We start from the raw sequence: 23,066 nt of genomic DNA on the forward strand, positions 1-23,066 counted from the left end.
CATGGAGAAGGGGAGGAGGAGGCAAGGAAATAATTAAAAACAAGCTAATGAGAGGAATTAATTATTCAATTAATGCCTCAAATGTGACACCCAGGGCTGAGTTTAGAGGGAGGAATGGGAAAATGAGGGAGACAGCGAGAGGGAAAATGTCAAGCTGTGAGGACGAATAGAGGGGAGAATGAGATATGAAGAGGAAGAAGAAGGGAGGACTTGCTTTATTGCTGGAATGTGAAATTGAAACTCCTTAGCTTAATGCCGGCAAATTGACTATCGAGACCTACGGGGTTTGCAAGTGCAGGCAAATTGCCCTAACTGAGTCAACAAAAATTGGCTTCTTTGTCATTTAAAATTATACATCTTCATTTTACGTGACACATTCCCGGAGCTTGCACATTACCCTGGCTAAATTTCCCTACAGTGGCCTCAAAACCTTGCTGGAATATCAATAAATATCACTAAGACAGCACCCAAGTCTCACCTCACTTTAATGGAGAAGGCTAATGGAGTATCCTCCTAGACAGACTATGCACCAATATGCTTCCATATGTAGCCTAACAGACAAGGATTTCATCGTGTAATTCTCACACATCCCTACAGCCATTTCAGGCTGAATTGCTACATGCTTTCATAATCGAAAATTTGCCGTTCCTGCTCTGATCTAGCATCAGTAAAAAAATAAAATAAAATAAAAAACAAAGCAAGGCTTGTTTTCTCTCTGTTTCTGTCCCTCGCTTCTCCTTTTTCCTTCCCGCTGCGTTCTGCGTAAGTCCTCGCTGTCTATCAGGAGAGGGAAGCCAATCCACGCTTCATTTAATCAAGAACACAGCAGACGATGGGATGGAAATATAACCCATCTGAGAGCTAAAAAATACATCAGCCAAGTCATTATGCAGTGGAAGCGCTCTTTCTCACACTCACACACCCACCGTCCATCCCACACACAGCGAGGCACAACACTGCATCATTGGGCACTGCATGCAAATTTGTGTTATGACCTTCTGAACTCTGTGGAATGGATAGAAAATGACAGGCTAACTCCACAGTGACAGAGGCCAAGAAGCTGTTCTAAATCTAAACATTAGTGTAGACACTAATGCTAATACATACTGTGTTACACGCTCTCTGTCTTTTAGTAACCCCACTGACTCCATTTGTATCCTGCCTCGTTTGTGGAATGCACAATGAAACTACACTCCATCCATCTGCTAGCCATATGGCCCCAGTCAGAGCATCTACTGTACTTAAAACAGAGTAGGATTTGAATTTGTTTTCATCATTAGCATTAATGTGAAGGCCCACTTTCTGTCCACTTCAGCAGAGTGTAACACAAGTGTTATCACTGCAGATATCATTCTCATATGTGGGCAGATGACTTTGTAACTGTACAGAATAACCACTTGATTCCTGGTCAGTAACTGCTGTTCTTGGGTCAACAAAGCAAAATAACAGCTAACAATTTAAGACTAACTTGTACAACTCTCAAACCCCGTTCGCAGTTGCTATGTGTCTGCATTAAACAACGCATCAAAGAAGTAAGAGGAATACAATATACTGCCCTTAGTATTCACTCGTCGGCCTTTATATACATACAAATTTGAGTGGCATACAATTCTTAATCCATTGGGTTTAATATGATATCAGCTCAGAATAGCTTCAACTATTCTAGGAAGGCTTTCTTCAAGGTTTAGGCATTTTTTCTGGGAATTTTTGACACAAATGTTAGAGAGAAGTCCTGGCCTCCAGTCTCCACTCTAATTAATCCCAAAGGTTTTCTATCGGGTTTAGGTCACGACTCTCTGAGGGCCAGTCAAGTTCTTCTACACCAAACTCGCTTATCCATGTCTTTATAGACCTTTGTGCTCTCGTATGCAGTCATTTTGGAACACAAAGAGGCTATTCCCAAACTGTTCCCACAAAGTTGGGAGCACGAGATTGTCCAAAATGTCTTGGTATGCTGAACCTTTAAGAGTTCCTTTTCACTGGGACTGAAGCCCAACTCCTGAAAAACAACCCCACACCATACCAAACACCCCTTCCACCAAACTTTACACTTGGCACAGAGCAGTCAGACAAGTACCGTTCTCCTGACATCCACCAAACCCAGACCTGTCCATTGGATTATCAGATAGAGCATGATTCGCAACTCCATAGAATATTTTTTCACTGCTCTAGAGTCCTGTGGTGCCATCCTATGTGCTTTCTGATGCTTTGGACTGCGCTTGTTGATGCAAGGCTTGGATGCAGCTGCTTGGCCATGGAAACCTATTCCATGAAGCTCTCTGACTCTGCATCCACTCACCTGGCTCTGTGATTTAACCTGGCCTACCACTTCTTAGATGAGTTGCTAATCATTTCCATTTCCTTAGAGCAGGGGTCTCGAACTCCAGGCCTTGATGGCCGGTGTCCTGCAGGTGTTAGATGTGTCCTTGATCCAACACAGCAGATTTAAATGGCTAAGTTACCTCCTCAACATGTCTTGAAGTTCTACAGAAGGCCTGGTAATGAACTAATCATTTGATTCAGGTGTGTTTACCCAGGGTGAGATCTAAAACCTGCAGGACACCGGCCCTCAAGGCCTGGAGTTCGAGACCCTTGCCTTAGAGTAACCAATTTTTTCACAAATGCTTGTAGAAGCAGCCTGTATGCTTAGGTGCTTGACTTTACACTGTGGCCATGGAAGTGATTGGAACACTTATATTCAATAATTTGGATGGTTGAGTGAATACTTTTGGCAATATAGTGCATATGCTTGTGTTAGGCTGAAAAAGACATTAGGAGTGTTTCTGATGAGTTTTTCAATAGTATATGCAACACAGAGCCAAATTTAAATTTATTTTCAGACTGCGGGAGTATGTCTGCTAGCTTCAGAACGGATAGACAAGGTGATCTTCAGCATGGAGGTTAATGGGGACTCTTGCAGCTGTCTGTCTGGCTCCTACTTCTTTCCAGTCACATATTTCCTATCCTTTTCAGTCTATTAAGTAGAATGCTTATTCAGCCTCTGGACAGACATCTGGTAAATATAAGGATTACCAGATACCAGGTAGCACAGATTTAACAAGAATATGGCTGTATGAGATTGGAAGAAAAAGGAGAGACAAGAAAAGCAAAATCAGGAGTTTGAAGTGTGTTGATTCTATCTGTGAGGGTACATGTAATGCCTAAGACCACTGTAAGCCCACTGCACTTACATGGAAAATTGGATAAGATGTGAAAGCAAAAAAGAAATGTGTCCGTGTCTCTTTGTGTTTCTGATATCCACTCATCTCCCCAACACAGCCAACACAGAGCTCCTACCTGAAGAGAGCAAAATGAATCAGGTCTCTTCTGACCCCTTTTGCAATATTTTTCAGTGTTTCATCAGCACACATAAAAGTGCATAGCGTTTAGTCCTTTTTAGTGCATGAGTTTATGAACATAATATCATGGTTTATGAGGTGGTTATAAATCATTTTGGATGGGCTGTTGTCTTTACAGACTGGTTTATTATGTGGTTATGGTGTTTAGATCGTAAGATTTAACTCAGGCACTGAAAATGGACACAATGGACGCACCTTTTTTTCACAACATAAAAACATTACAAAATCAGGATATTAAGAAAAAAAGTTCACTCATGAACATCCAGTCCTGTATCACACCACTATACAAGTCCTGGACATCCGTCCAGATAAAGTCGCTCCAGATTTTCAATATGAAACTGCAAAGGGCTTAATGAAGGAGGAGGAATTAGCATTCATTATCTGAACGCTGAGGCATGAGGGTGTACGCGACGATGCACAGAACTGTTACACCACACCATACCACTGGGAAGGGGGGTTCAGCATAATATTAAGGTTCATCAAATACAGATACTTCACAATGAGGAAGCACCGACAGGTGGAAAATGAGCAGCTACAGGTAGTATAGTTTGACACCGTTTGTTTTACTGTAATTACACATGATAAATTCTTGCAGACCTGCAGCTAGTACCATGGTTGCTAAGTTTAATTCCTCCTTTAATGCTAACAGATCTGCTGTTAACATTCTTGTATTTTCTCAAAAAGTGGTACAAAAGATTTGCACAAAAGTATGCATTTCATTCCTGCTCTCAGCTGTCAAGTTTTTAAGATTAATTTGTAATTAGCTGTTTAAACTAGTCAAGTAACCTTCACATTTACTATCTAAATTAAACTAGATAATTAACTTGCCAACTCCGTTAGCTCTTTTAAACTCCTGTCTTGGGTTGGAACATTTCAGGTTTTAAAAGGAGAATATTTATGGGCACTGAATGTGCACTTTATGAAAACCTACAAGCTACATGTCCCAGAAAAAGGCTGGGTGTGTAAAATCTTTAGCATCATTGTAATACAGGTATTCCTACTATTCTCACCATGATAATAATGAATGTGTAATTTGTTACATTTTATTTTTAATGCTTCTGCAGGTGCAACGCTTTATTACTATGACATACTCCAACAGAGTTCAGGTTCATAAACCTGGTTCATAAACCTGAACTCTTACGCCTTCAAGGACAGCTTGTTCAGTGTTTCTTTTTATTGTTTTAGGCAATGCTCAGATACAGTATATACCAAGCTATCTTCTGTAATACAGCGGACAAATGGAAGGTCATCCATTCGCACTACTTATCAACATGTAAAGAAATCCAAAGCCTGACTAACCCAGTCACAGCTGATAAACTGCAATTGAGCAATTATTCTGGGGGGAGGAATTCAACCAGCAGACGCTTCAATGTGAAATGCACAAATGACTGTATGAAAACACAGCTTCAGGACAAAAGGTGGCAAACTATGAGGTACAAACTGTAGCATGTAGGTACATTGCCTACTTAAGCAGCATTAGAGGGGCTTTACACCACAAGGTTTATGTTGTTTTAGCACGTCTTACTTTGACTTTCTTTGTAAACCAGGGATGCTCTGCGAACTAGAGATGGCTCAGTGTTGTGCCTCGGTGGAGGGGGAGGGGGGACCTGTTGTGGGCGAACACCAGCCATGGTAGTTAGAAGGGCAACAGGGGTATTTAGGGTTCTGTTTAAAGCACTGTTTTATGATAACATTATGTAGGCAACTGGACCGAGGGGTTGCGATGAACTGGCCGACCTCCTTCATCATTAAAAAGGTGAGACACTCAATAGAGCCTGTCCTTAAGTGACAAAGTCAATTGGCCATATGAAGTTAAAGGTGAATTTCAACTTCCACGGTACTTTGGGTGTCCACCCGTGAGGAGATACCCTCGCGAAATGCCATTTTGTTTGCAATTAAATCACTCATGTAGGATATGTGAAAATCACTGTCACTCTGTCACACGCTGTAGAAGGGAGGTTATTAAAGTAATTATGAAACGATTATATCATTACTCATGCAGTAATTGTCTCCTAAACACAGTTTATGTGCTCCAAACACAGGCAGTGCATCACAGTGATCTCAAAACATAAAACGGATAAACACACAAACAAGAAGGAACAAGTGGACACACACACACACACACACAGAAACAAGTTATGGCCACATCCACACACAGAGAGGCATGCTGCCACACACGTAGGCTCTCTGATACGTGAGTGTATGAACGTGCACATCCGCTCGCACAGACTAGCACAAACCCCTCTCATCTCCATAATTACTGTATAGTCAGCATGTCCGTGTCTGGGGGTGACTCTCAAAGTGAGATGTTGACAATAGCAGAGCCGAATTCAAGCTGGGGCCTGTCAAAGACCTGACGCTGATAGCATTATCCGTGTAATTATTCGCAGTTAAGTGAACGGCCTACTTACTTTTAACATAATGGAATTGGAGGATTGAGCTGTACCGGTGCTGTCCTTTCACATCATAACTCGCGTGACGTCATTAACCAGGAGGAAATACGCGCGCCGATTTGACTTAATTATTTTAAACACGGGCCGTCTATTACTCGTGGCTGCTCTCTCGCTTCTTTTAACGTTCCGGGCATAATCTCAAAGCACACCTGAGCTCCCTCTGAAGCACATTAGCATGCTACGGCGCAACTGTTGTTAAGAGCCGCAGACTTCTAATATATGGCTTGCTCTTTTGCGAGCGCCTGCCATTTTTCTTCTCCTCCATAAAGTAGTTGCTTGGCATGCGCGAACGTGGAGTCAGCCAGCGCTTCTGAAAATCTTGATCAAGACGCAGAGCAAATGAGGAGTGAAGTAAAAGGCCGCTGCTCTGGCAATGGGAAACTGCAACATGTTTCCCTCTGTGTGTGTGTGTCTTCACAGCATGGGGAATATGAGAGATGTCAGACTAGCCTCTGTTCCTCCTCTGGCGGTGTAAATTAGATGTGAAACCAGCATACCATGCCAGGGGAAAGTACACCTATCAAGGTTGGCTAACTCATCATGGCTCCACGCACTAAAGCGCAGCAGATGAGTGGAATGCAGGCGTGTACGCGTGTGTTTAAATCTTAATGAAAGTAGCCCTCTGAAGGTCAGCGCGGAGCAAGCGGGGGACTCTTTCGTCTGCTGCTAATGATGTATTAATGATTCACGGAGGCGTCTTTGTCTCATGTGCATAGGTGCCCACCCAGGCACCCCCCATGGACACATACCTCGTGGCCTGTGCAGGCACACACACACATAGACACACACTTAAAAGAACATTTCCATACAGCACAAAGAAAATTAAACGGACACATTAGCCGGTTCGACACAAGCACAGACGAAACCATTTGTGCGTATGGACAGATGCTGTTGTTGTTTCTTTGTCTTTTATTTTCCCTTTCCTGTAATTAATTGTGGTGAGATAGTTTGGTAAGGAGTGACAAACAGTTTCACAGGTATTAAAACTGCAGCATTCGGATTTCATTAATCCGCTCTGATTGATTACCCCTCTGCTAAAAGCTCATGCGATCAACTCATTTGATAGGCTCTTAATAAGGCACCGAGCACAAGTGAAAATAAATGAGGTTCAGGCCAATTACATCAGGTACAAAAGTAATTTACAGTATGAAAGATGGAACAGAATGTGCCTCTAAAGAAATATTTATAAGGCAGTTAATGCTCAGTTCTTCGGGACTGTGATAATAAGTGTAACAATGAATTAATCAAGCGGCAATGAAAACACTGTATACAGTATTCACATTGCATTTAGATTTCCTTGTTAGCGCAAACAATGTTTTCACATTTCTAAGACAGCAATTTGCCATGAAAAAAGGAAACCATAATGAATACAGCTGCTTTCAAATCTACCTCATGTTTGTAAATGAGTGGGAGCTTTGCTCGGAATTTTTATGCCTATAATTGGCTGAAAGCTGCATTTACGAATAAATACAATGTCGCCACCACAGCGCTGATAATATTTAGTCATTGTTGACCACTTCCTTTGAAGCTAGTTATTGCGTCCCAGAAATGGCACGGAATGGGGGGTGTGGGGTGTGGGGGTTTAAGTATTGTATAGGATAGGAGGTGGAGGTGCACGGGTGCAGTGGGTTCCCATCCTGCCTCGGGGCAATGATCTTACCTTGAATGCGGACATGGCTGGGTCCCTGCTATACCTGTCTATGGTGTGGAACTTGGACGAGTGGTTGAGCTCATGGTACAGCTCAGAATGTCTTTTGCGAGTGTGCATCACTTTCTGGAAGGGAAGAAAGGAAGGGACAGCAGAAATGAAGCAAATAGAAACAAACCAAAAACAAAACAAAAAGAATGAAGGGAGGGAGAGCCGTGTAGGGACAGGCAGGGGGAATGAAAATGGGTAAAATGCTGAGGGACTGCAGTGATGCCAGCCATGAGAAGGGGGTTAGAGCGAGACACTGTCGATCGATTGCTGGCTCATGCTCATCCATTATCCACTTCCTCTGTCTTTAAGAATTTGGCAACTGTGAGTGCTGCAGAAGCGAGTCCTTTACATGAATATCTGGTGAAAATGAGTGACAAAAATGCCATTGTCACAGCCTGGTTCTTGCCAACTGGTGATCCTGTTAAATCAGGATTTCTTTTTTGTCAAACTCATTAAAAATCTAACAGATGGGCTAGAATTTAACTCTTACCCTCACTGAAATTATATTTGTCAAAAAACTGCCATCCCTGTGTTCCGAATGTGGCTGTCCCGAAGGGAGTTAAACCCGGATCTGTAATTCTCTGACAGCGAACTGCATTTGTCAGTGCCACTGCTGTCTCTCCGTGCTAATGGGCAGTGCTGGAGCTGCTCGGCGGTAGCTAATCGTCAAAGCAGCTTGTGAGGTTGAAAGTGACACAGGGGCAGGATGCCAGCACTCACACCCGCACACTTACTGGCCAGTTGGCGCTTAGCACTGGCTCCAATTACTTCAGAGTGGGTACTCTCATCTCTGCTCAGTTAGAAGGTGCTACTATCTCCTTGACTGACTACAGTTTTAGGTTTTCAAGAATCTCAAATGTAACATACAAAATAAAGAACAATCAACACCGGTGCATTATAGAAAAGGTTGGAAGTAAGGTTGCACAAACAGAGCTTAAGGGCAATTTTAAGCTAAGTTCTTCAATGGACCTAGGCTCGTCCAGCTAGGCCAGTTTGTCATTCTGCAAGATAAGCTACCATCTTGCTATGACTATACATACATTTAGGCTTAGTTAGGACCAGGGTTTATTCAAAATCTGCATTATACTGGTACAGTTACAGTTGGTACCTGCTAGACAGTAGCCCCTGCCTTCACACGACTTTTCCAAGTCCATTCTAAAGACTGGAGCCAACTTAGCACTAAAGACCAGGCTTAGTAAATACCAGTTGGAGCAACTGGTCCCACCATTTTATAGTGTCCGAAATAAAAGAGGGGATATACCAAATTGATCGCAATGTTTTCTTATTGAATGCTCTTTCTTTCAAGATATCCAGCTTGAAGTCAAATACTAAAGAGTATAAACTTAAGAGTATAAGGTATTACTTTTCCTGAAACACATAATTAGATTTCTAATTTGTTTAAGTATTCAGTATATTCGTAAAAAAGAAGTTCGCTTTTGACAGTCTAAAGGGATGAGCCAACTCTATCAATGGAGAAAAAAAAGCATGGTTGAAAATGGATTTACCTTTCATTAACTCATAGAAGTGTACACTTTGCTGTTTTAGAGGTTCTTCTATGTCTCTTTCTCAAAAATCAATAGTCAGTTGGTGTGAAAAGGGTTGCTTTCAAGGAGAGCCAGTTTCCTTGTTCATGCAGAAGCCACAGATGACTCCAGATAAATAGGCCAGATAAGTAAAATGATCAGCTGTAATCAGTGTTAGTAGCTTGTCCTCACTCATACCCTTTACGTTTAAATGTTATGTGTCCATGGCGGGAGGTGAATGTCCAGTCTCTGCATTGGCCAATACTCAAAGGAGTTCACAGGGAGGGCAGCAGTGTTACGAGATGGCTTGTATTTTATTGCATAGAGACTGGCGATTCACGGGACACTCGAGTCATTTTTAACACAAACATACTCACAGACACTGCCAAACCATCTCGTTCCAACAGATATAACCAGCAAACCAACTGCGGCCACATACGGTACGTGTCAACCCAGGACGGAATTACTAGTTTTTATCCAGACACAAGAAGCATTTTACTTTTGCTGTTTCTTCAACCAGGACCCCAAAAAAAGACATGACAAACTCATTGGATTTAACTGTGCATGTCGTTTGGAAGGTTTGGTTTCCAGATTCAAATAACACATCCGCTTGTTCATAAAGACAGACTGTAGGTAGGGACAGCTTGACTGGCCAATGTTGGAGAAACAGCATACTATTTAAGATAAGTCTGAAACAGGTCACTGATCTGAGAGCAAGGGAGACACAGGAGCGAGGGAAGGGGTTTAGCAATGCGTTGGTTTTTTTTACTCCTCTAGGCGTTACTCAAGTCCTGGCAGAAGCACAAGAAAGCAGAGACAGGCTGATGACAGGGGGGATGAGGTCCGAGATCTTACCTCGAAGTCCAGTTCAGAGTACCGTACTCTTTTCCTCTGGAAGAGGAGGGGGGCAGGGGGAGAGAAGAAAGCATCAATGACCACCCCTCGACCACCACAGAATTCTCTTGATCTCAGTGTCTTTGTGGATCTTTCAGTGCCATTGTTCAGTAACAAAAGGACGGCTAATATTCACCGGCTGCCCAACATGATACAGACATTTATTTACAAATGTCATGGGAAAAAAAGGCAAATTGTTCAGCCTATTTCAACGTAATGAGATTAGTGGAGTGGAATAACCCAGAATTACAATGAAATATAATTTCTTGGCTCACATACCCTCAAATACAATCGCTACAGCCTTGGTGTAAATCGTCTTCTCTGCTATTTTTGGAGAATTTGTTGAAGACATCCAGATTAAAAAAGCTGCCACAAACATGTGAGGGATGTGGTTTCATCCTCTAATCTTGTTTGGACCCCACCGCTCTCATCTTAAGTGCTTCTTTAGCTATAGTGAGTGGCACACAAGCCGCCAATTTAACAGCTGCAGACATTTCCAACTCATCTGGCCCCGACATTGCACTGAATTACATTCCATCTCTGACTTCCTCTCTGGCTCTCACTGTCTGCCAGATTTGCATTTGGCAGGGAGAGGAGCTGCTCTCTACAGTTAGTTAAAAGCAGTATTCATTCTTTGATAGGGCAGAGTTGGTGATCTGATGCTACGGCGGCCAAGGTTTTTAAAACGGAGAGAAATGCAAACAGATAGAGAGGCAAGTTTCTCCCGGGATGTCCTATTGCCTTTGAGAATTCAACCATTCCCTCTTTTATTATCGCGGAATCCTTACCTTAAACAGAGATATTCCATGATTGAATTAGCTTTGCAATATGGCAGGCATGCAACATGCATATACGTGTGCAGTATATTGCATGTTTTGATGGAAACACACAGGAAGCAATAGCTAACTCACTCATACAAAAATCATATGGGATTCTGTCCTTCTACACTTTGCTGTTCAGATGGCACGGTGGTGCTGCGGTGTTGTTCGTTTGAACTTGCTGGTTTCGATAGCACGATTATTGGATAGTATGCTTAGTGAGTCATTTTCACACTCTGATATACATCACTTGGAGTTTAAACATACAAGCTTCTGAATCAACAGTACATTTGACACCCTAAGTACTTTTTCACAATCTTTCCACGACACGTCTTCCTGTTGCAATTGGAAAGTAAAACACGGATTTAATCCTCAGAGGCACTCTCTGACATCCATCTCCGAATCAAACATATCCTAACAGGGTGAAATTGTAGCAGTAAATTACATCCGGTTTCTCTTCAGTTTTTTTTTTCTTCTTTTTTCCATATTCATGAGTGGACTCGTTACTCATCTGACAGTGATTTTTTATGAGTCTTAATGACTCGTCCTTAAAGTCCTTTGCCCCGAGTGAAGTATTTTTACTTTTAGAGTGAAAATGTTGCATCCAATGTCTTTAATCAACCTTCAGCAGTCAGCAAGATGCCATTAAGGGAAGATCTAAAGTGTGTATTTGTGCATGTGACTATGTAAAGTATGTCAGTGAGTGTTTGCAAAAATTAAGGTGGGCTGAAAGACATTCACCAGGGAATTTTTTTTACTCTGATCCTGTCAGTCTTGGTCCATCTGCTGCAAAGCCCTGTACCATTAGGAAGTGGAGGGGGGTATCACACACATATTAAAATCACTCATACAGAGACACTAAACTATGAAGCTGTCTGTCATTATGAGAATAACTTATTTCAATGGTCATCCTCTCAAAGAGCAGCTATAAATACTACTCATCTGAAAATAGCAGCTGTTATAGCAGACTTATACTTAGGCACACAACTGTGTTATTATCACAGTGTACTGTTACTCTAGAAGATAGACAGCATGTATTAGAAACTCACGAAATTTGAACTAACACGTTTGAAGGCCGCACTTACGGAACTATGAGGCATGTGAATAGACATTTTTCTTCTTTACACGTGTTTGGTATTGATAGATTGATGATAACAGTTAGTTTAGAAATGAAGACCATCTAGTTGTTCCTAAAGTTAAGTGAAATGTCAGATAGATCAAGATGTCTTACTTTTCCTGGTGTAAATGAACTTGTTTTGAGAGGACGGTCGATGCAATGAGTGGATCTGAATTTTTCTTTTTAAAAAAAAATGATTCCACAGGCATTAATGACTGTGAATCCTTCCACTCCTCTTTATCAACCCACTTATAACTTTACTTACATTATCACAACCTGAATAGCTATCACTGTAAAATTCAGGGAGACAGTGGAAAAAAACTCAACCAGCGTTGCCTTTATTCCCTTTGTCCTCAACCTATCACCCACCTCCAGGGATCCTGCTGAGAGGCTGGTGTTGGCATTGGTGCTGCCCAGGTTGCGTGGCAGGGTCCTGGTTCTCTCCACTGTTGTTCCCCCTGTCAGAATCTGTCTGACTGAAGGTCTCTGGCCCGGCTTTAGCTGCAAAGAATTCCCATGGGAATGCATATGTCCTCCATGGGAGTGCACAAGACCACCCTGAGGCATCAAGTGGCCCTGCCCATGGGGCAATGTTTTGATCGTCCCAAAGGAGCGGTTGAGGTTCATGGTGATGTTCATGTCACCCACACTGGATGGCACAAAATCTGCCGGATAGGCCTCACTCTCTGCCGGGTGAAGGGTCAAAGGAGAGGGAGGTGGCGGGAAGGGAGGATCCTCCACTGCAATGTTGAGAGGCTTGTCCTCACCCCCCAGTCCCAGGCCTCCTCCTTGGGAGGAGGGTGTTGCAGGTTTGAAAGTGACTGTCCTGCGAGGTAAGACCATGTAGTCCCCCTCTCCTCCACCACCCCCCTCTCCTCCGTCTCCCCCACCCCCTCCGCTTCCAGCACTTCCGTCCTGGGAGGTGTTGGATGAAGCCGGAGGTCGAGCCCAGCCCAGGCCACTCTCGGTGCACAGGTAGATCGGAGCGCCGCCGCGTTGCTGTCCCTGTTGTCTCTGCTGGTCCACATTCACTTCCTTCTTTAGGGGGGTCTCACTCAGCTCATTGAGGCCTCCCAGAGGTGGAACCTTGCAGATAAAAAAAACAAACAAAAAAACCCCAATAAAATTGTTTTTTTGCAAGCAGAATTTTTTTCGATAAACTATATTCTTTTTTATTTCTTTAGCAATCCCGCTTAACTTCATACGATGAGACACATTCCATCTCTTTTTGTCGTGTTCAACTTCAAAATTGTGTTCAAAATTTAATGTTAATATAATGTCCAGCAGGAAGTTGAAAAATGAATGAGCTAATCTGTTTGGAAGTTTAGAAACTTTAATTGTGTACCTGTACAATAAGGTTAGGAGGGGGGATGTTCCCTGGGAGAGTGCTGAAGTTGACCCCTACTCCGCCCTCCTGATGGGCTGCCAGCTTAGGATCGTCCTCATCATCCAGGGAGATGCGGGAAAGGGTCCCAGTGATAGTGGCTGGGTTACAGGTGTTCACCTCTTTGAAAATGACTGCAGTGAGACGAGGGAGGCATAAGGATTTGGAAAGAGACAGCAAAGAGAATGGAAGATAGGCAAGAGATACGCGAGAAGGAATTTGGATAGTTGGTGAAAGGAGAAATATAGTGAAGGTGAAAAGTTTACAGGTGGGTGTGAATAGAGAAGGTGGGCGGGGGGGGGGGGGGGGGGGGGGCAATTGGGTTGAGGAATAGATGTTGAACGGAAGAGAATAAATATATTTAATTCCAAAGAGAACACAACTGACAAGAGGTGTGCAACGCAGAGACAGACAGCATAAATTAAATTAAACTGATACTGAAATAAACTTGCAGCTATAAAACAGCCTCAAGATACAATGCATCTCTAAAGAAAAATGTGATTTTCTCATGTTGTGCTTGGTATACAGTGACTGACTTTTTGTTTCTGACACTGTGACCTTAAATCTCAGAGTAATGTCCTTGGTGAAAAATGCTATGTAAAACCCAGTGCTTTTCTCTTGCCTGCTTTCACATACTGACGTACATCTATATGCACTAGAGGAAGTGTTTTGAGCATTAACGTATGCGTGTGTTTCACAATACTGTTAATAGCACAACACAAAACCTGCTTGCAGTGGCTGTGAATTAGTTTTCATGCTCATTAATCATAAGAGAAGCTCAGACACTCCACACTTCTAGAAGAGTTACTGCATAACTAATCCGGACATGCTTATGAAAGACAATCTTCTGTCACAGCTATCATCAATCACACACACACACATATATCAAACCATCTGGAAATTCATGCCAGATATCATGCTCATTCTGTCACCATCAGAGGAGTAGATATTTACATGGCCCCAAATCCCAATTTTTAGACCAAAGTAGGAGCTCAGACTGTTTTCATACAAGCTGTATTGATTTAACAGAATGTCAGGCTAGACATTTGATCAAAAATTGAAGCCGGATCCTGCTGAGGGTGAATGCAGCAAAAGCACACTGGCTTACTACAACTGTCATTTCCTCTGTTCCATCATCCCGTTGGTGCAAACTGACAGGTTGGATTGGAACAGGTTTTGGAGAAATCTGACCAATCTGCTCCCATCACGTCTGCAACAAACAGTGGATGGCTCAGAGAAAGACCTATAGACGAATCCAGTGTTGTTTTTGTGTGTGTTGTGTTCTAAAGTACCGGTGCTGTTTTTTTGCTGATGCAGAGTGGAAGTGAAGACATTTACACTGACAATGAAAGCAAGGATATTTAAATTAATCACTGTCAGGCGGGCAGTGAAAGTAGTCGCTATGAATGTGGAAGTTAGTCTCAAAGGACCAGAGGATCAGAAATTAATTACTACATAGCCTTAGGGGGAAAAAAAGAACACAAATGTCTTGTGTGTGGAATACGTGTTATATACAACAGATTAACTGGTTTAAACCTAGCAGAAAGATTCCAGGTAAAGCCTGAGATCGATGTAATGACGTTACCTACTGGTGAAGCTTTAAGTAGGCGCTTTCAACCAGCGCTTTCTTGTTGTTATGAAAACCAGATGTAACAACCGAGGGGTTGATCTGACCGTGAAACCGAGGAAAGCAGCATGCTCGCTGGCCAAAAAGATGTGACTGGTGATGAGGATATAGTCAGTACTTCTCTTTTTTCACTTGAATGGTGATGATTTTAATTTTGTAACTCATAATAATGTATAATTTTACACCTTAACCTACCAATTTAGCCCATAAAGTTGTCATAAAAACGGTCACAAAGCCAGGAGCTAGTTTTATGGAAGTCTATGGGACAATAGCGATAGGAAAGGCAGGTTTAATGTCAACCTTTTCTGACTTGATTTTTGAGACGTGGAAGCTACATTCTACAAGTTCAGGGCCAAGAAGTTCAGTCACTAGTTTCAAGTATTATTCAATACATGAAGTTCATAAAAATGATAAAGCGGCATATGATTTACAATGCAATGGCAGTTCTCTTGTGTTTCAGTGTGTAGCATCCATCGGTTTCTTGGTTAGATCTCGCCCGTGCTCATCATGTTTGGCCTCGAAACTCTAAGCTGCTTAGAGTGAAACTTTCAGAAGGCCTTTGCTGACACATACGTCAAGTCAGAATTGAATGGTCTACTTTTAAACTGGGGAACGTCTTACTACGCGAGTACTGAATGTCAGAAAGATAAGAAAGATGAGCTATTTGTACAGGTTTAAAGTTTGGCTAGAAAATATAGGAAGGCACCCACTAGAAATAGATACAGTATGTAGGGTGGTGCCATCATCAGCAAAGACACAATCAGACCCCAAAACTGTTCAATAGATGGAGTAAACGAATATGGCTTTCAGCTGGATTCGTCTATAGGAGCTCTTAGAGTTTACGGACACATCAGGCAGTATTTATTAGGTCAGTAAGGTGCAAAACTTACATGGGTGTCCTCTCTCTGCAAGGGTTTTGGGAGGGAGTGGAGGGGTGGGAGGGTGGAGTGACTCTTTTAATATTTCAAAGCACAACACACACTTATACTGTGGTACATCTGTAACACATCCAAACACCCACACAGGAGCATTGTCGACTAACGAGTGAAACAGGTCTGAACACATTGAGGAGTGTTATTATCATGCACAATTAAGCACAGTCTCATCCAAACATATGCTCGCTGAGCACTTATTGGGCAGAATCAGTGTGATTGATAAGGCATAATAATTTGCTGCGCCGAGATGTAGCGCATCATCTCCTGTCATTTCATCAACACATGCGGCAGCAAGCTAAGAATGAAACAGCTTGCAATGCTAATCCTGTGTGGGACAAAGGAACAGCGAAGAGAATGGAGACAAAAGGAGAAGGAGGGAAAGCGAAATCAGGTAGAAGGGAGAGCTCACCTGTTTGACAAGCCAAGTCAACGTCCTTCTCAAAATCCGTCTGACGTAGAAGGCGGGGTAGGCGGCGGGGGAGAGAGGAGGCACAATTAATTTGTGCATTCAGAGCAACAGGAAGCACACGAGTCCGAGCGAGCGACTGGATCTCAAATGGATATGATGTATCCAATGACTCTCATGCTCTGATTTAACTCTATAGAAAAGGACCTGATCCCAATCTGCCACTTTATATGAGTCAATTAGTAATCCTCTCCATAAACAGAACAAAACAAAACAAAAAAGATGCACTGAAAATGTTCAGTTTTTCCTTCTTTGCAATGAACTCATCCCAACGCCTTTTCTAACCAAAAAAAGAACAGAGGAAAAAGCTACATTTTGTCTAAGGCCTACACAACCGCTGCTTTTTTCGTGATGTTTATCAGTTCACAGCAGCATATCCAAAACAGACTTTGAGAGAGACGAGCAGAAGGCTGTGAGGTACGTAATGCTTCTGTATGCCTCATCAGTCACCTCGCTATCATCTGAATGGAAACAGGGACAGAAATTTACACAGCAGCTAAACTATTATCTGCTGTTCCAGCTGAAGCAAAACTTTGCAGCTTCCTAGCAAGGATGAGAAAAAATATATATAATGTTAGAATGCAATCCATTGACAGGAGCGAAGAAAACACAAACTTACACACAACACTGCTTTTAACCTGTACTCAATATTCAGATTTTATGTAGATAAAGTACTTCCGGCACAACCAAATCTGATGTTTAGTTGCTTTGATATCTCGTACTTCACTCGAGCGATGCAGGGCGGCACTGCTCCTTGGGGTAAAGAAACCCAGAGGCTGGTGAGTTGAATGAAGAAGCTCTCTTTCCAGAATGGCCACCACTCAAGTTTTTCTGAATTTTAGTAAAAATGAAGCCTATTGCTATGCAGATGCGATCCTCCCATTTCTCACTATAGAGCCTCGTCCCGTCCTCAGCGGGATTCACTTACAAAAGCCTTTGTTTGGATAATAAACTACAGATTTCAGACAGTTTGGGCATGCCACAGAGGCAAGGAGAAGAGGAAAAGGGCGGAAATGAAAAACTGAAAGAGAGAATGAGAGAGTTTGCAAAGGTCTCAAAGGAGCAGAAAAGCTCTTAGTACGCAAATCACCCGCAGCACCATAAATGGTTCTCTACTAAATGGACAAATGAGAATATTAAGAAAAAAAAACAAAAAACCAAAGCTCTCCTCTCTTTTTGTCTCTTTCATCCACATTGAGAAAAAAAAAACAAATCATCTTTATTCTAACCATTATGCACTCTCTCTGCAACTGCCTCACAGGTTACGTACACTGAGTCATCAACATCAACTAAATAATATAAGGGAACAGACTGCAGCATATACTGAGGGAGCACACGTTAATGTACACGTTCCTGTAGTCAGTCAAGTCTCTTAGACATCACAACTATTACTGCAGTACATACACTTAAAGGTGCGATATGTAAGAAACACAAACTTTGGTAAAACTACAACTTTGCTTCTTGCTAACAGTTAGCTTATAGCATCAGAGTGCACAGGGGTACAGCAAAAGGCAATTTGGGTCTTTACTAGAGCTCAACCGATATAGGTGTTTAAGACGGACACTGATGCTTATTGATTTTAAAAAGCTGAGATATTGGCCCTATGGCTGTATTTTTGTCAGGCTCTAGTCTTCACAGGTTTAATGTACATTAAAACATAACTAAGGGCTAATTATTGGACCTCTATGTACCTTTTTAAAATGTCAAAATATGACATATACGATCATATACGATCTTGTAATAGGACAAGACAGGTTACAAATCTGAGTACATTTCCAAGCATAGGTACAGAAATGTCTAAATCTAGAAATATCTACTTCTGTAACATTTCAAAAATGTCACCAGGGGTGATTTCCCTAAAGTACAAAAACACCCATCAAGAGTACAGTGGCAACTGTACCAAACCACTGTATCTCTGAATGTACAATATGGCTCTTTACTGTCCAACAGTGTGTGTATGTATATATATATATTAGGGGTGCAACGATACACAAAATTCACGGTTCGGTTCGGTTCGATATTTTTTCGATACAAAAAAAAATGTTCATGCCTTTTTAATTTGTCATTTATTAAAATTATAAATATATATTTTAACTCAAAAGTACAGTTTTTAAATTTAACCCTAACCCTTGTGCGTGTTTTTTATTTTGACAGCGAATGCGCACCTGCGGACCACTTATGTGCAGCCCTGGTTATTTAGCTCGTCATATTGCAGCCACAGAAATTCTTTTGTCCATGAAACCATAAAGCTGCACTTTCTTTTTGCCTTATAGTCTGATTTGTCATAACTTCTCCGTTTTGTGGTAAGCTTTTCTTTGGCTGTCACTTCTTCACCCTGACCTGTCTTATTTGGCTCAGCAGAACTGAAATGCTTTTACACGCTCACTCACATAAGCTCAGCGATTCTCTGCGCGATCAACCTCTCACATGTTTAAGCTGCGGGAGATTTCACTTGTCATGTTTGCATAGTAAGCTAACGATTAATAAGACGATGTCAGAGGAATTGGTGCACAAATTATCATCACTCACAGATCAGTGCTGTCGCTCTCTATACACAGTTTGCACGATTGCAAAGTGAAAGCAAAAAAACAAGCGCAAATTCAAACGCGACTTCAATATGTCACATATTGACAGTGGCTCACCGATGCCAATGACATAATTACCCAGCTACATTTCCGAAAGAATGCAAAAGCATTGACATATATTTTTCCTTCCTACAATAGCCCGACGGGCAGGGCAGAAATAGATTTTGGTAGCCCGACTGAAAAAATCGCTAGCTCCGGGACGTCGGGCTAGCGATATTGCGAGCCCTGTATCTGATTGAGGAATCACTCATCTTTGGAAAAGAGTTTATTACAGAGAAATGTCTCTTTCCAAAATAAAAGCTATACTATCCGCTTCTTCTGGGCTATATTCTCAGCAGCATAAGGAGAATCATGTGCTAACAGCTGTCTAAATGACTCGGCTAAAGTTAGTAGCATGCTTGCTTTTTTTTGTCTGCTTCCACTTGTCTTTGCACTAGGATGATGTCGGCGTAAATGTGCAGTCATATTCGTTGTGTTCCCACTAGTGCTTTCAGGTTAATCTCGTTGAAATGACCTTAACGCCACAACACGGCAAATCTCCGTTAACGAGCTACCGCCGATCGCTCCGTGCATGGGGCTAGACAGCCAACACGTTAACGAGCTAACTGCGCTAACACACTAGTTCACACCAATGTAATTGAGCATTGCATGGCACATTCAACATACTGTTTTACTTTAGTCCATGACTCGCTTACCTTCAGGGTCATACGTCACATGAAAACCAAAATAATTCCAAACGCCAGATCTGAATGACGTTCAATTTGCCTGTTACAAGGAGAGCTTAACTTCTGTCTCGCTAGCTTGCCCTGCGCTTCTCCTTCTGACTATGCTGTCTGTGTTGAGCGCTCAGTGGACCTGCGCTCGACAGTGCAGCCTAGGCGGAGTAGTCGAACACAGATTCACTGAGCGCTCAACACAGACAGCATCTTCAGAAGGAAAATTGATAAAATAAATTACAAATGTTGTATTGTTCGATACATATGCGTACCGAACCGAAAGCACTGTATCGAACGGTTCAATATCGATACGAATATCGTTGCACCCCTAACACACAAATCCTAAAGTGTATTTTTCTTGGGTTGGGCTTATTTTGCTATTTCAGAGCACAGTAATGGTAGGGCTTTCACTGTTTCCCATCTTTCCATTAAGTTAAGAGACTGCTTACAGTAGCTCCAGAAAGCTCCAAAGCAGTGAGTGTTGAGTGGTTAACATTTTCTCATCCATCTCTCAGGAAGAACCTGTCAAAACGCTCAAGTAATCCTGTAGCATTTATTAATAAATGTTGCTTTACATATTGCACCTTTTCTACTTACGGATTTGACTATTTCTACCAACAATGGGTTTTTTTTGGTTACATACTGGTTGGCTGCTGATGTGATTATGGGCGTGGTTATGGTTGTTGTTGAGGATGGGGGTATGCTCATTAACATGGCTCAATCCGTGGCTGTGGTTGCCATGGGTCAGACTGTGGTAACAGCCTTGCTGGGATGTCTGGTGGCACGCTGGTGGGAGCGGCTGTGCGTGGCAACCTGATAAGCACAGTGATGTGCCGTAACGCAAAGACCCGCTCTGCTTTCCACAGGCGCTCACATTTGCACATTTCTGATGATATATATAAAAAAAGAATTAATGAAAAACATAAAGTTGAAATGTTAAAAGAGGACATCTAACCAGCTTTGCAAAGAACAGTGCTGATTTTTAATCAGAATTTAGCTAATCAAATAAATTTCCAGAGACAGCTTTGATTCCGTTTTAACAAGAGGGTGTAGCTGCAGTTCTACATCTTTACGCTGACTCTAAATGTCAAGGGTTTAACATGCTAATGAGATTTGTGAATATACCAAGAGCACCTGAGAGAATGGTGTTCACTGTAATTATGATGCAGCTATAACTGGTGGCAACCTCGTCAAATTATCCATCACAATTAATGTTCTCAAGGGTGCTGCGTCTCTCACACAGCCGCTCTCCGTGCATATGTGCAGTCTGAAAAGACATCCTCAAAGTCGCACGTATTTAGACAAGAAAAGTTAAGAAAAAACAAGAGCACCTGTCTGTCTAATGCACTATCGCTGGCACACTGATGAGCCAACACACACCATGATAATACAGTTTACCCAAAATTAAACATTCCAGTTAGACTGTAAAGGAAAACAGAGAGTGAGAGTGTGGCGCGATGGCTTCATTGAGCAGAGCGATGGCTCCAAAGTTTAATCTTGAAAACCTCAGAGGAGCATTCAGAAACCCATAATCGTTACCGCAAACAGGTCTGAGGGAGAAATAAAGGGAATAGAGATGAGGGCTGCTCATTCTCTCATGGTTGTGGTGTTACTATACTGTCATTGCTGGGGCAGGTCAAGTCTCTATGATTTATCACACTATTAATAACATCTGGAACGCACACAATAACCTTACAGCTTATAGCTCTGCGGTCTTTTAGAAAAAAGAAAAAAGATGAAGGACTTTCAGTTAGAAGAACATAAAAGTGCTGAAATGTCTGTTGTGATAAAATATGATTAGAGGCTGTGATGTATAGACCAACAAGCTCCCACTCCCGAGTTGTCACACACTGATGCCTGGTGAGGACCGGACGATTTCACAACAGCTTTATTTCAATGCGCAGGTTAGTCCAACTCAGTTTGTCGGGTGTCTTTCAGTGCTCGTATGTCAAAAGACGGGAGTGAGAATATGTTTTAACAGCAAATGACAATGAAATGATATAATAGCAGGGGACTGTAGGTGAAACAGCAGACATTAGTTTCAGGCTGGAAACTAGACAAGCTTCAAGTGAAATTTCATTTTTCTGGGATGATGTCACATATAAAAAAAAGACACTGCTTAATGCATGAACCCCTGTTAAGGTAAAGATGGTTAAGGAGAAAACGAGAAAGCCAGGTGCGAGTTTGATCACGTCTATAATGGCATCATGCTTCGCTCTGCTGGAATTGGAGCTCGCGGGGAAAAGCTTCAGCCTGGTTAATGTTAGTCTGAGGCAAATGGACTGCAATGTGGGATGAAATGGAGTGCTATTCACCATGATCTGCACCTGTCCATTCTTGCAGGAGTCTGGTGAGTTTTCGCTGTCGTCTTTACATCCCCCCATTCGACAGCGCACTGCGTCCTGCACCTGGGGGTTGGAAGGGGGATGCGGGAGAGGGTAGGGTGGAAACAGAGAGAGGGAAGGAGGGGCGGGGAGGATGATGAGGGAGAGGAAAAGATGATGCAAAGGAAAGAAGTTAGTGGAGGAACTTTTCCTTAAGTTAGTTTGGCAAACATTGGAGCGTGGGGACCATGCTCCTTAAACAACGTACATGCTTCATCTATATCGCCGCAATGGCAAGTGTACGGTGAATACCAACTTATGCAAAAAGTCCCATTGTTCATGAGGAAACTCGGCTTGCAGATTATATAACAGTTATAGGAGCGGTATAGAAAGCTCATAGAATACTTTGAAAGTGAAAAATTTGAGCCTAGTGATTACTGTTCACAGCACTAATTAAAATTAACAGCACGGTATGTACTGTAGATGTTCTAAACCCGAGGCCTTTCCTGTGCTATGCTGTTTTTTCCTTATCCTCCCACATACTGTATCTAAGTAAACACACACCAGCGCGCTGTCAAAGGGCCGCTCCTTGTAACAAAGAACAAATCCCCCCCCTATCGCGATCTGTATTACAGGTATCCTGGTTAGTTGCTGAGGAAGTAGCAGCACATCGGGCGGTCTCCTCGTCTATGTACGCGAGTGGACTGCGTCCACGTCTGCATGGACTGGTTTATCCCCTCCATTGTTTCATTTTGTTTATTATTTCCTTTTATATCCATACTCATCCTCAGTGGCCTTTGTTGCCTGTTCTGTGTTAGTGCGCGAGTGTTTGTGTGTATGTGAGTGCGTGCACTGGCACCCAATGCACCTCATTTCTACTTCAAAGAGAAATGCCCTACTATGGATACCTACCTCTCTCTCTCTCTCTTTCCACATTCCTCTCTATTTCCTCCTCCCCCACTATCATCCCCTGCTTCGCTTCTAAATCACAGTTTCCTCTCACAGATCTCTGCGTGCGTTCCCTTCCTCACCACCTAACTTTAACTTAGTTCCTCCATCACAAGACGCTCCCCTTTCTGCCGTTTACATAATATCACACTTTATGCTACCTTCTCTCTGTTTTTGTTGCACTGTAATACATCCTGATCCCCCCCACCCTCCCTCTA

The 23,066-nt window shown here is 42.4% G+C and overlaps 1 protein-coding gene across 22 annotated transcripts in view; it reads right to left on the minus strand.

Moving 5' to 3' along the window:
- adgrb2 (adhesion G protein-coupled receptor B2) overlaps positions 1 to 23,066 on the minus strand; it is a 258,133-nt gene that overhangs the window by 8,160 nt on the left and 226,907 nt on the right. For 7 of the 22 annotated variants that reach the window (XM_082522234.1, XM_082522236.1, XM_082522245.1 and 4 more), the window contains 8 exons: positions 21,892 to 21,984; positions 20,220 to 20,462; positions 16,219 to 16,258; positions 15,765 to 15,779; positions 13,209 to 13,381; positions 12,233 to 12,949; positions 9,890 to 9,925; positions 7,473 to 7,586 (listed from right to left, as the gene is read on the minus strand). In XM_082522234.1, the coding sequence (XP_082378360.1) occupies positions 7,473 to 7,586; positions 9,890 to 9,925; positions 12,233 to 12,949; positions 13,209 to 13,381; positions 15,765 to 15,779; positions 16,219 to 16,258; positions 20,220 to 20,462; positions 21,892 to 21,984 (1,431 nt within the window). Of the gene's footprint in view, positions 1 to 4,884; positions 4,967 to 7,472; positions 7,587 to 9,889; positions 9,926 to 12,232; positions 12,950 to 13,208; positions 13,382 to 15,764; positions 15,780 to 16,218; positions 16,259 to 20,219; positions 20,463 to 21,891; positions 21,985 to 23,066 lie in introns of all 22 variants that reach the window. The other 15 variants (XM_082522244.1, XM_082522247.1, XM_082522243.1 and 12 more) reach the window with 7 other exon arrangements.

This window comes from Aulonocara stuartgranti, assembly GCF_965226115.1.
Source record: "Aulonocara stuartgranti genome assembly, chromosome: 22".
Classification (NCBI taxonomy): Eukaryota; Metazoa; Chordata; class Actinopteri; order Cichliformes; family Cichlidae; genus Aulonocara; species Aulonocara stuartgranti.